This window comes from Mobula birostris, chromosome 4 (assembly GCF_030028105.1).
Source record: "Mobula birostris isolate sMobBir1 chromosome 4, sMobBir1.hap1, whole genome shotgun sequence".
NCBI lineage: Eukaryota > Metazoa > Chordata > Chondrichthyes > Myliobatiformes > Myliobatidae > Mobula > Mobula birostris.
Window position 1 is genome coordinate 38547131 of NC_092373.1, and position 13721 is coordinate 38560851.

The window sequence follows — 13721 nt, forward strand, 5'->3', positions numbered from 1 at the left end:
ATAAGCACAGAAAATTTGCCTGATGTGCCGATAAATTATGGGGTGGCATGTCTGGAAATGACTCAGTGACATGGCAAGTAATCAGCCCAATAGTCTTCATATACAGTAGGCAGTCATATTTACTAAGCATGAACCGTGAAACATCTTGGTAGGTTCTATGTGCACAATACAGCTTAATTTATGCCGGGTGATCGTTGACAATGGTTGTAAATTGCTTCAAAGTGTTATAGCATATATTCCTTTGCATATCTAGAAATTCCTATTAAAAATGTGAACTCTTTAAACAATCTGCAAATTACACAGAGTGAAAATGACATTTTTTTTTCTGTTATTTTAACCAAAACAACTTGAGATACAGCAATCTGTTTTCCCTTGTATCAGCCAGAGATGTTAAATATGTGGGACCCATAGTAATGTGGAGCAGATTAATGGACACTGGATACCCCCCTAATTTTCTTATATTATGTTCATATTATTTTTATTGCTTTGGTTTGTTATTTGGTTCATTCACAATTTTATTCATGTTCAGTTGCACTAGCAACGGTAATATTTTAGTGGGTTGGTTGATGGTTACAAGGGGCAAAGCTTATGCAGGCACTTGGGGCAGATGAGGGGCCCTGGGGGCACGGGAGTGCGCACGTGATGGAGTAGACGGAGATGGCCCGGTAGCATGCTTGGTAAGCCGATGCGCTGTGTTCTGGTATTTCCAGGAAGGAAAATAAAGACGTTATTCTAAACTTCTGCACGCCTGGAAGTTCCTTTTGTGTCCATGTGTGCAACAAATATCCCATCAGGCTCAAAAGACTGATTGCTGGAATCTGAAGCAACACATAAGATAGTGGAGGAATTCAACAGGACAAGCAGCACCTGTGGAGGGGAACTGTCCATTTCCATTCACAGGTGTCACCTGTCTTGTCAGGTTTCCCCAGCAATTTGCTTGTTACCACATCAGGCGCTGGAAGAGAAATACTGGGAACCAATTCAAAGAACCAGAGTGAAGGGAAGGAAGGTCACGTTATCAATACTTGGTCATTAGCATCATAAGAATATAGCTATTAAAGCTTTACATCACAATAGGAACTATTTGGAGAGCAAATGTGGATGATTTAGGAAGTGGCATCTTGCAAAAGGGTCAGTCCAATAAATTGTAAAAGCATGAACAGACACTGAGTACTTCAGGAACTATTAGCTGAGGTAATTGTGGAAATGGTGTCAGCAGGAATTTGTAGGGGTTAAAGAAACACATACTCATGTGGATTATAACCCCATACTCATTGGACTTTAGTTATAGTTCTTTATTGCCAATTACATGGCTACAAGTATGTAAAGAAATGTATAAAAGGTGCTTTACAAGATAACCAACAGCAGTGACTCCAGAGATCAACCACTTTGAATAATTAAAAACTACTCTGAATTAGTGACTCAGAGAAGAGCATGCCAAGATCGAACCACAATCAATCCAAGTTGAGTTTATGCACAAGTACAAGTATGAAAGGTACAATGAAAAACTTGCAACAGCATCACAGGCACATAATGTAGCCAGGTAACATAGATAATGGGTAAAAATAGATGGGGTGGGTTTAGGAGTCGTGAAAGTAGAGTTAGGTAATTGTTTGAAACACATAGCGAATTTTTGAGCTGTTTGAACTAACCAGAATTAACAAATAAATATGGTTATGAGGTAGAGTCATTGTCTGCTGTGTTTACCATGTGGTATATTTAATTGGTAGCACCCAGATAGAGCAGCCTTTCTCAAACTTTTTGCCCTGGAGGAACCCTTGAAATAATGTTCAGGACTCAGGGAACCCTTGCATAAAAATTATTATATCTATAGCTCATGGTACATCAGTGTGATCAGTAAGTTGTAGATATAATAATCCAAAAAGAATTGTCAATGATCTTTGAGTAAAGAATGAACTTTAACCTTCCTTTCTTGAAAAAAAACAGGTAGTTAACCTTAGCTTACCTTTCTTGAAATTAATCTTTTTCTTTCCCTTCTATAAATTTTAAAAACTCATAAAGCAAACATAATAAATTTCTGTTTAATAACTGGCTTAAACCAATGCAGGATTTAATTTTTCTAAAGGTAGTCTCGATAGATTTAATTTAAATAAAAGTTGTAAATTGATTCTAATTAGTGCTATTTACAACATGAAAATTGTTTGACAATATTGAATAGTAAAGTCAGACATGTTTGTAAAACACAGGGATTTATAAAATATAAAAGAGAATGGCATAATAAATAACTAAATAAGAAAACCACAAAAAATATAAAAACTTCACAATACAATTCACTTCTAACCTACACAATCCAACTTTTGCAATGTTTATAACAATAGCAAAGTGGCAGGACAGCAGCTGAGTCACAGCACGTAAAAATTCCTTCTTTAGAATGCAAATGTCCCTACAATTCTTGACTACACTAGTAGAGTTTGTTTGCTCCCATTAGTCAGTCGGCAGTACGTATGGGCAAGCTGGGGGAGGTAATTCAGGCGGGAGAGGCTGACATCATAGCCCAAGTTGGGCGAGTCCATTCAATGCTCAGAAAATGTACTTAATGCTCCTGCTCAGCCTACCATCCTCCCCTCCGTGCAATAGAGCACTCACCAATTATCAATGGCCTCCTCTATCTCACGTCAAAAACTAAGAATGGACTCAACTAAATAAACACAGTCCTGCTGTGCACTACCATACTGGGCTGAAAGATCTGTAATGAGATTGCTAATGGAGCTGCTCGGTCACTGCCCACCATGGCAAGTGCCAGCATTGTGCGTTGCGCAAAGTTCAAAAAGTTATGTTTAATTTTTCCATCACGATCTCTCGCAGGTTGAGAAAGCCTCTGGATAGAGTGTACAACAGAAAAGGATTTAAACTCAATGTCCAGTAGGTCAGTTACATTGGTTAAAGCAACAACTATAAAAATGTAAACGTTCCTGGAAGTACAAGTAGAAGCTCAGATATTACTAATGATGGCCCCAATGGGTATTACACTGAATGTCTGCAAATCATCCAGACCATTTCCTTAACATACAAAAGCATATAAATATAACATAATTGCCTAAAGTCCATAGTGGTTATACATAATGCTTTTAATATGAGATGGTACTAAATTGTGTTGAAAATTAAATTACTAATGAGGAAAGAAAAGCTTCCTACCAATGCACACTTGTCCATATCTTGATCTCTTTTGTTCATCTGTTCAATTATGTTCTGCCATTGTCTGATTAGTTCTTGCCTTTCACTGTGGGATCTGCGAAAATCGTGTGCTATCTTGTCTAGTTCCATCTACAATACAAACAGGTTTCCAAATTTGCTTACATAAAAGGCATATTTACCTTTGCTGTTAAACATTTATGCTTTACATGAAAGTCAAAAGATTTTTATGAAGCTTCAGATGTATGCAAAATTGTATTTAATAGACATACAACAAAACTGAAATTCTACTAAAGCAAAAAGAAACACGTAGAAACAGGCTGGAAGCACTTAGTAGGTAAAGCAGCTGTAATGAAGAGAGACTTCAGTTCCACAAACCTTCATCAAACTGGAAATTTACGAAAGTACATTTATTTTAATTTGTAAACATGAGCAGCAGCAAAGAGAACAGAGGGGATGTCTGTGAATGGATAATCCAAAATGATCAAGATAACAATAACTTCAAACAATGGCAATTCTTCCCATTGAAATAGCAATTCACCCACACTTTTTCCAATTTAGTATATTGCATTAGGTACTCACTATTTTGTCTTGCATTTGAGAAACCAAATTCAGATTGGTTGATTACTTCAGTTTTCATTTCACCATGACAAACTTGAACTATCCATCCATACCCCATCTGTTTTTGGCCTCCTGCGTTGCTCAAGAATGGCAAAAGTAAGCCTGGAAAAAGCATCTTGTCTTCCATCTAGGCATATTGCTGCCCTCACGACTGAATATTGACTTAACAACTACAGCTATGTATTAGTTTTCCTTCTCTCCCGAGGTAGCTGTACTTTTCAGTTTCATTTTTTTTTTGTTTTTCTCCTCTTTCTTGAAGTGGTGGTTTTAACCTGACAATTTTGATCTGCACCCTATCACCCTCTGTTCTCCATTCATCCGCCTCTCTGCAATTTTATACATGCTTATTTTCTCACTTAAGCATTGTTGATGAAAGGTCATCAACCTGAAAGATTAACTGTATTTCTCTCTCCATGGATACTACTAGACCTCTGAGTTTTTGTTTTGGAGTGCTTGCATTTGTTATTTTTGCTTCAGCTTAATTGAACTATGCAGAGAATAACTTTGTTCAATGTAATGTATCTTACCTGAGCAGCAATTGTTTCAGTCATTTCATTGTCAAGCAGCTTCCGCTTTTTATTTGCGTCATTGGTCATCCTCTCCATTTGTACTGTTATTTCCTGTATTAAACCGAAGTATCATAAGCTAACATTGTTTCATATGCAGTCCGATAAAGACAAGGTGCTGAATGATTGACATGAAGTGGTGAACACACTGAACTAACAAAGGCTGCATCGACAAAAGGAACACACATTCAATGTTAGATCCATGTTAGAATTTCACAGGTAATAGTGTAGAAAGTAGAAAAGGAAACTCTTTCTGGTTATATGTTTTTATCATGATGGGTAAAAGAGGCACTAAGTGTGTCCCATAGAGTTGAATAAGAGTAAAGAACCTGAGCTTCGTACAACTGACCATACTCTAGCTACAGAAAGATTAAGGAGGATGAAGACTGATGGTAAAGATGATGAGAATACCATTGCTGATGGTAGAGATGTAACTTAGGGCTTTGACCAGAGTCATGCAGTGATAAGGTCAGTAACATGAATGAAGATATTAGAACAGTGAATTACAGGAAAAATGCACACATAAAATGTGGAAAAAGTTAAATAAGGTGATTTCTTCTACTTTTTGGTCTCTAGCCACCATTGTTAGTTATAACATATCCTGTTGTCTGCTGCAGACACAAGGTAGCTAAGCTCTACACACAAATCATTACTCTGGTGTGCTGTGACAAAGTAGACTTCTCCTTTGGTTTGTTAAAATTACTTATCGGACACTGTCATATATATATTTGATAAAGAAATCAACAACACCAAAAAAAAATACCCTGATCTTTCCTTCATCTTCTTTGGCATACTTCTGGATGGTAATTGTATCTTCATCTGTTTTGGTTGATTCTTCAAGCCAGGCCTCCAAAGCTTGCTTATCCCAGTTCAACTGACACTTCAAATCCTCAATTTTTTGAGTATACCTATATATATTATTCTAAAATAAAATTTTAAAAAAATATGTAGTCTAAAAATCATTTGATTGCAATAAACATTTATTTCTCCATTTAAGAAAAAATGAATACACTTGGATTTATTATCTGAAAATACTAAACATCTAAAGAATTAAAATTCTCTAGCCGCGTTCTGCATCTCTAAAAAGCACTTATTACATTGAACATGACATCAATTCTACAAATAAGAATTTCAAAATAGCTATAAAATGTTACCATAGTACCTCCATAATATTTTTTCTCTCTCTCAATAAAACCAAGTCATTTTCAAGCCGTTGAATCTCTTGCTTGAGACGTTGTATTTCATGCTCTGCAATTGTCTTGAAATGCTGTTCAGTTTGAAGTTCCTTTTCTCGGGCTCTTTTTAAAGACTAAAAGGAAGGATCATCCATCAATAGCTTTGTATTGTCTGCTTCTCATTAAGTAAATCTAACGATGAAATGCCTTAAGGAATAACACATCAAATGTTGCATTGACATAGCTCTTACACAAAGGGATTTGGGAACCACATCGCGTATTATTACTCGATATTAACAAGTTTCATCAACTATGCATAATTAAAATGTAAACCAGTAATGAACATTGAATAAAACCGTAATTTGTGTTCAAAAACTAAGGTACATTTATCAAAACTGTAAATTTTGATAAAGCAATTTCACTTGGTTTCTCCAGTTCAAAGGACTAGGAGCCAATCTATGGCTCTACCTCTAATGGGATCACATTGACACAGTTTACCCTCATCTTGCAGAATTTCAGTAGGCCCTTCCCTCCACAACTCCCTGGTCCATTCTCTTATCTTCACCTTTCTCAAGGCATTTTCCACTGCAACCACAGGAGTTTTTGCAGCTGCATTTTTGTCTCTTTTGTTCCCACCAACCAAGACCCAAACAGTTCTTCCAGGGGAAGCAATAACTCAGCTGCATGTTTTCCAATTTAATCCAGTACATTCAGTGTTAATGCCATGGTCTTCTCTACATTGAAGAAATCAAATGCATTCAGGTAACCCATCTAAAGAATACCGTCATTCAGTCCACAAGATTAACATTAAGCTTCTTGTCAAATTTCACTCATTCTTATTCTGATCTGACTTTAACCAGCAATGCTCTACAACAGCACATCTTTCATTTGAGTACACTGAAGCCTTCAGGACTCATTTCTGAATGTAATGAGTTTAGGTTACCACCCTAGTATTTTGCAGCTTAGGTCTGCTTTCCTCCTTTTCTGTCTCTAACTGCCTGTTTTTAAAGTAATTCTTATCTTGTCAACTTGAACTGTATTCTTTTACAGACATTTCCCTTCTTCTATCCAACCATCTCACTTGCTGCAACATTACACAATTACTTCCTCATTTTTCTAATTGTGGTGAAAGTTTCTCAGCCTAAAGCTTTGATTCTGTCTTCCTCCTCACCAAAGCTGCTTAGCTTAAATAATGCTTCAAGTATTTTTGTAGGGTTTGCCATATAAACATTTGAAACTACACAGAAGTCCCGAGTCGAAACGTGTAACTGCCATAACTTGTGCTAAAATTCAAGACCTTTATATTGTTATGAAAATCTTGCAAATGACCACACTGATGCCATACATCCCATGGCCACTTCATTAGGTACAGGAGGTACCTGAGTGTATGTCTATGGTCTTCTGTTGCCGTAGCGCATCTCCTTAAAGGTTCAGAGATGCTCTTCTGCAGACCACTGTTGTAAAGCGTGGTTGCTTGAGTTACTGTTGCTTTCCTGTTAGCTTGAACCAGTCTGGCCATTCTCCTCTCAGCTCTCTCATTAACTAAGTGTTTTTGCCCACTGTGTTTCCACTCAATGGGCGGTATTTTGTTTTCAACACCATTCTCTGCAAACTCGGGAGACTGTTCTGTGTGAAAATCTCAAGAGATCAGCGGTTTCTGAGATACTCAAACCACCCCATTCACCAATAATCATTTGTCAGTCAAATTCATTTAAATCACATTGCTCCCCCATTCTGATGTTTGATCTGAACCTCTTGACCATGTCTGCATGCTTTTACGCGTGAAGTTGCGGCCACATCATTTGCTGACTAGACACTTGCAGTAACAAGCTGCTGTTCAGATGTACCTAATAAAGTGACCACTGAATGTACATTCTGGCGTTTGAACCAGTACTAAATAATGTAAGACTGATCAGAATAATCTCATACTTATAGATCAGTGCATACCTGCGTATTGGTTAACTCCCTACGAACATTCTGCAGATGCATTATCATTGCCTGGATACGATCCTCAAAATTTGTCAGCTGATTTTCAAGGTTAGCTTTTTCTTTCTGCTTCTTTTGCACCTATGATAACAATAAAAAATAGAAAGTATCAATTTATTGGTATCCCATTTGGCTTCCATTTGACAAATACAGCTGTACAAATATTTCCAATAACTCAACATCCAGGCTCATTTAGCAGCTTCAAAGCATTCAATGTGATGTCACCTCCAGAAACATCTTATCATCTCCTCCCTTTCCCTTCTGAGAACCTATGATTCACTCTAACAATACCTACACTCATGTCCAAAAAACCTTCCCCTGAAATTTATTTCCAGCTTATTGATAGAACATAGAACAGTACAGCATGTTATGGGCCCTTTGACACACAAGGTTGTGCCGACATACTGTATGAACCTATGATCAATCTAACTTGCCCTTCCTACAAAGCCCACTACCCTCTATTTTTCTTACATCCATGTGCCAAACTTAGAGTCTTTTAACTGTCCCTGTTGTATTGGCCTCTACTACCACATCCTGCAGTGTGGCCAAGTTTGCGGATGATACAAAGATAGGTGGAAGCAAGGAGTCCGCCGAAAGACTTAGACAGATTAAAAGAATCTGCAAATAAGTGGCAATCCTACTGCTGGATTCCCTAACGGTTAACTTGCAGGTTGAGTCAATAGTAAAGAAGGTAATTGCTAGCATTCGTTTCAAGAGGACTAGAATATGAAAGCAATGATGTAATCCTAAGGCTTTATAGGCATTGGTCAAACTGCATTTGGAGTACTGTGAGCAGTTTTGGGCCCCATATTTAAGAAAGCACATGCTGGCATAGGAGAGAGTCCATGGGAGGTTTATGAGGATGATTCTAGGAACGAAAGGGTTAAAGCATGAGGAGTGTTTGATAGCTCTGGGCCTATACTGGCTTGAGTTTAGAAGAATGAGCTGGGACCTTATTAAAATCCACTGAATATTGAAAGGCCAAGATAGAGTGGATGTGGAGAGGATGTTTCCAATAGTGGGAGACCGAAGGATCAGAGAGTAGAGCCTCAAACGAGAAGAAGGTCACTTTGGAACAAAGATTAGGAGGAATTTCTTTAGCCTGTGGGTGGTGAATCTGTGTAATTCATTGCTGTAGAGGCCAAGCAGAGGCTGTAGGTTCTTGATGAGTAAGGGTAGTAAATATTACAGGGAAAAGGTAGGAAAATTGGGCTGAGAGGGAAAATAAATCATCAGCGATCAAATGTCTGACAGACTTGATAGGCCAAATGGCCTAATTCTGCTTCTCTGTCTTATAGTCTTATCTAGGTCTCATAATTTTATATACATCTATCAGGGCACCCCTCAGCCGCTGGTAGTCCAGTTTTATTCCAAATCTGATCTTTCCAACAGGATGAATGCAAGAACAACTATCACCTTGGCTTCCAGACCCAAGATCATGGTCTCAAAAAAAAAGAAGCCTAAGCTAAGGCTAAGAATCCTACCATTAACATACCTGTTTCCATTTCTGATGTAGCATCACCCCTTTTGTTAACCTTGTCTTTCTTCTATCCTCAAAAATTTTTATCTTAACTTTCTGATTAAATGCCATCAACCAGAAATATAAACTGTTTTTCTCTCCACTGTTACTACCTGTCCTGCTTAATATTTCTCTCATTTACTATCTAGGTAACCTAATAAAATGTTTTAATAGCCCATTTACAGTTATATAGTGAGTCATAATTCCAAGTATCAGTATATTCAAAGACCAGGGTGCTGTATAAACTCTTCCTGGGCTTCCAGCTGAGTACAGGTGTCGATTTTAACCAATCAGGGATGAAAATGGTGAAGCTTGTCATCGAAAAGTCAGTTAAAATCGACACTTGTATCCGGCTAGAAGCCTGAGAAGAGTTTATAAGTCATATATCCCAGAAAAGCACTAGATCCTTTTTCATCAGGTTGCTGTTTATTAACTACAGCTCAGTGTTCAACAAAATCACACCCTCAGTTCTAATCAACAGACACCAAAACCTGGATCTCTGTACCTTCCTCTGCAGCTAAATCTTTGACTTCCTCATGGAAGATGATAGTCACTGCAGATTGGAAATAACATCTCCTCCTCTCTGACAAACAGCACTGGTGCGCCTCAAGGATCTGTACTGAGCCCACCACTCTACTCTCTCTACGCCCACAAGTGTGTGGCTAGGCTGAGCTCAAACGCCATTTATAAAATTTGCCAGTGACTATTGTTGGCACCATCAAGTAGCATGCACAGGAGCCTAAAGAGATGCACTCAATGTTTCAGGAACAGCTTCTTCCCCTCTACAGTCAGGCTTCTGAATGGAAAATGAACTCAAGTACTACCTCACTATTTTTCTTCTTTATTTTTGCTCTCTTTTGTACTACTTACTTTATTTAATAGTTATATATTGTAATTTAGGGTTTTATTTATTATATATTGCGATCTCCCACTGCTGCAAGACAAAAAAATTCCATGACATATGTCTGTGATTTTTAAACCAGAGTCTGATTCTGAGATCTGACACGTTGATTCAATCTTTAATTACAATACGCCACAATTACAGCCCATATTTTTACTGTGTTGCTCAAAAGTTAGTAATTGCTTATTTTATCTTTGAATATAACCGTAAAAATAAGTCCATTCAACACAAAATGCTTGAGGAACTCAGCAGGTCAGGCAGATGAGTACTGATGAAGGGTCCAGCTCCAAAATGTGTCTCTTTATTCCTCTGCATAGATGCTGTTCCTCCGACATTTTGTGTGTGTGTTACTCTGGATTTCCAGCAGCTTCTGAATATCTTGTGTTTATACATGTATTCAACATGCTTTTATTGATTGCTGGAAGAGATGCTCTTTGCTATCAGTGGAAATTGCCATAGTTTCGTTCATATTTCCTCACTGGGAGCTATCATTCACTTTATGAATTGATCCCACGAGTTTTAGGAATGTTTCCACGTGGAACATGCACAGAATATACATACCTATTTGGAGAGATAAATCGAATGGAATCATTTCAACAAATTATCTACATATACTGTTTATCCAAACCTCATTATGCTTTTCCATGTTGATTAAATTAAAGGTAATTTTTCAGGTGCATATTTATGGCTGTAATATCCAAAAAAATATTTATTTTAGGAATTGGGAAATAGAAATCAAATGATCATATGAAGACGCAAATTGCACAGAATAAAATTTTCGTTTCGCTAGTGTGTTCACAGAATGTCAACTAAATTAATTTCGATGCTACTGACTGATTTTTTAAAAAGAATCAAACAGGGCTCGCTCTTCAGGAAACAGGATTCGATTTACTCAACAAAAAGCGGCATTGAGGGATACCAACACCGAAGGACAAGCGGCTAACTCCGCGCCCAGCCACTCCGTCCCGTTCAGCAACATATTCTCCATGAGCAGTCGCCCACAGCCTGCGCCACTTACTTCATCCTCCAAAGCCTTGTTTTCGACGTTTGCCACAGGTATGGCGAAGCCATTGTCCCAATCTATTTCGCACAGAACAGCGTTCGTCATTTTCCTTACTTTGCACCAACGGGCAAAAATGTGGGGATGAAGAAGCGGGTTCCCCTGGTTACCGGCGGCGCCCTCAGCAACCACCCTGGAGACTCGAGCGTCCGGTTGTAAACAGCAGGTACTTCCGGCCGCTGGACGGAGGAAAGCCGCTGGAGGGCGCTCAGTGCCCGCAAGGAGCTTCAGTCAGCTGTGTGCAAATGGCAGTTCATGATGAACTAACCCCTCCGGCTGTTTTCATCATAGACCCATGAGCCGTGTTGCATTTTGCTTTAACAAGCACCTTTACAGAGCAAGTTTTGTGCTTCTGAAAGACATCATCGAACAAATCTTACACCGAACTTAGATGCTGTTGGACTCAAAATGTCAGGCAGTATCTATGGAGGGAAATGGACAGTCGACGTTTTGGACCGAGTCTCTTCATCCCCAAACGCCGACTGTTTATTTCCGTCTATACATTCTGCTCGACTTGCTGAGTTCCTCCAGCATTTTGAGTATGTTCTCAAGCTTTCCAGCATCTGAAGAATTTCTTGTGTGTGACACCGAACTACACGAGAATGTTCTGGTGCAAGAACCCGAGGGGCGATAACAGGGAGGACATGGAGAAAGAATGGTTCCTCTTGCGGGAGAAACACGAAGGGTCACGGTTTTAAAAGACAGACTCGCCAATTTAACGTAGATGAAGCAGAATTATTTTCCCTTGGGGCTGTCAATCTTTGGACCTCCTTTCCTCAACAGACAATGCGTGATTACCTTTCAGGCAGAAGTTGACAGATTCTCGAAAAGATGAGCAGTGAAAGTTTAGCCGGACACACAGAATGCGCTGTTGAGATTACAGACATGATTTTATTAAATCGTTTGAGGAGACTCTTGACCTATTCCTGTTCTTAATTTGCACTTTTGAGTGTTTGAACCTGAAATTTGATCAAAGCCATGAGCTTACAGATGCAGCTATCACCTTTGTAATATTGCCAATTTTATCCCTCCCTCCTCTTGTTTTCTGTTGAAACCTTTATCCTTGTGCTTTACTATCTCTTAGCTATTTATTCTAGAACACTCTTGGCCAGTCTCCTTTGAAACATCATATTCCAGTGCTGAGTCCTAAGTAGTACCATTTCTTTATGGGTTTGTTGACACACAATTGCTTCAAGCTAAACATCCACATGATTTTAAGGCTCTCATCCTTGTTTTCTAGTTCCTTCAATGCTTTGCTCAATTTCTTGTTATTATTCCTCCAGCTCAATAACTCCGTAAGTTGTTTACTACCTCATACTCCTCCAAATCCAGTATCTCAAATGTCAGTTTATTCTCATAGGCACAAGAAACTGTGTGCACAGCTGCAATGAAAAGTTTGCAGACAACAGCATCACAAGCACATAGTATCAGATACACTACACACAAGAAAAGCATAAATTATACAAGAAAGAAAACAACTACAGCAAAATGGGTCCATGGCTGGTCGAAGTGCTCATAGTGTTGCTATGCTGAAGTAGAGATTAGAGTTGTGCAAAACTAAACTGTTGCAGTGGAGTAGCTGTTCTTGAACTTGGTGGTAACTTCCTGTGTATTTGAATTGCCGCACCAGATCATGACACAATCAGTCAGAATACCTCCAACAGCACACCCATAGAAGTTTGTTAAAAGTGTTCAGTGACGTGCTGAACCTCCTTAAATCTTCGAAGAATGTAAAGATGCTGGTGTGTGATTGTGTGATTATCCATGCACTAGGCCTGGGACCTAGATAAACTTCTAATATATGTACTTCACCCAGGCTAAGCCCTTGAATTCTGTAATTCCACCCATAATTCTCTCCACTCTCTTTCTTCACTCAAAATGCCATTTGACAACTTTGATAACATTGTCCCCAATTTATACTCATGTGGCTTAATGTCAACTTCTGTCTGACAATACCTCTCTGAAATATACTTACATTATTACAAATTATGTTAATGTGCATTCATTGCAAATCAGGGTATAAACTACTGTACATTGTATGTTTTTTTTAAATTTAGGAATACAGGTAGTTTCTGTACAATTTATTCTAATGTAGAAATGCTAAATTCTTAATTTTATTTGCAGCCATAAACTAAGAATTCAATATCAATACTGTCAATCAGTCACCTGGAAAGGATTCAAAGTTTTTGGGTCAGGTAAGTATGATCTTCTTTTCCGTGCTATAATTCTCTGAAGTGGTCAAAATTCCAAAATTCTTGGAAATACAAATAATTGTGGTGGTGCAATTGTGTTCCATTGTAAATTGTGTTCTTTGCAAAATATCAAATTATCATTCCGTTTCTTGTTCTAGGCAGAAAGAAATGCTGAACAATCTCAAGTTACTTTTTCAAAATCCTTTCATGGGATGTAGGCATCGCTAATAGTGCCAGTGTACACTTCTCCGGCCTGATTATCTTTGGAAAGTGATAGTGAGCCATTTTTCTGAATCACTACAATTTCTGCAGTAAAGGTATTTCCATGGTGCTGTTCAAGGTGGATTAGTAAGGTATTTATCAAAGGTGTCGATTTCCAATGTTAATCTTTCAGTTACTAGGGTTTCAACAGGGCTTCAACCCAATGTCCTAGTTTTCTCCATGTTTTCAAAGACACCTGGGGCAGCTGAAGTGTGTTACAGGTAGGGAAAGAACTCAAAGTTAAAGGGGGTTGTGTTGTCCTCAGTAATATCAAGTCTGCATTGTCA

General features: G+C 38.3%; 1 protein-coding gene across 1 annotated transcript in view; it reads right to left on the bottom strand.

Annotated features, from left to right (window-relative positions):
• ccdc39 (coiled-coil domain 39 molecular ruler complex subunit) overlaps nucleotides 1-11104 on the bottom strand; it is a 108476-nt gene extending 97372 nt beyond the window's left edge. The window contains exons 1-6 of the mRNA XM_072254538.1: nucleotides 10940-11104; nucleotides 7463-7582; nucleotides 5503-5649; nucleotides 5104-5262; nucleotides 4302-4394; nucleotides 3157-3285 (exon numbers count right to left, since the gene is read on the bottom strand). Of these exons, the coding sequence (XP_072110639.1) occupies nucleotides 3157-3285; nucleotides 4302-4394; nucleotides 5104-5262; nucleotides 5503-5649; nucleotides 7463-7582; nucleotides 10940-11029 (738 nt within the window). The 5' untranslated portion in view covers nucleotides 11030-11104. The remainder of the gene's footprint in view (nucleotides 1-3156; nucleotides 3286-4301; nucleotides 4395-5103; nucleotides 5263-5502; nucleotides 5650-7462; nucleotides 7583-10939) is intronic.
• Nucleotides 11105-13721: the final 2617 nt, after the last annotated feature.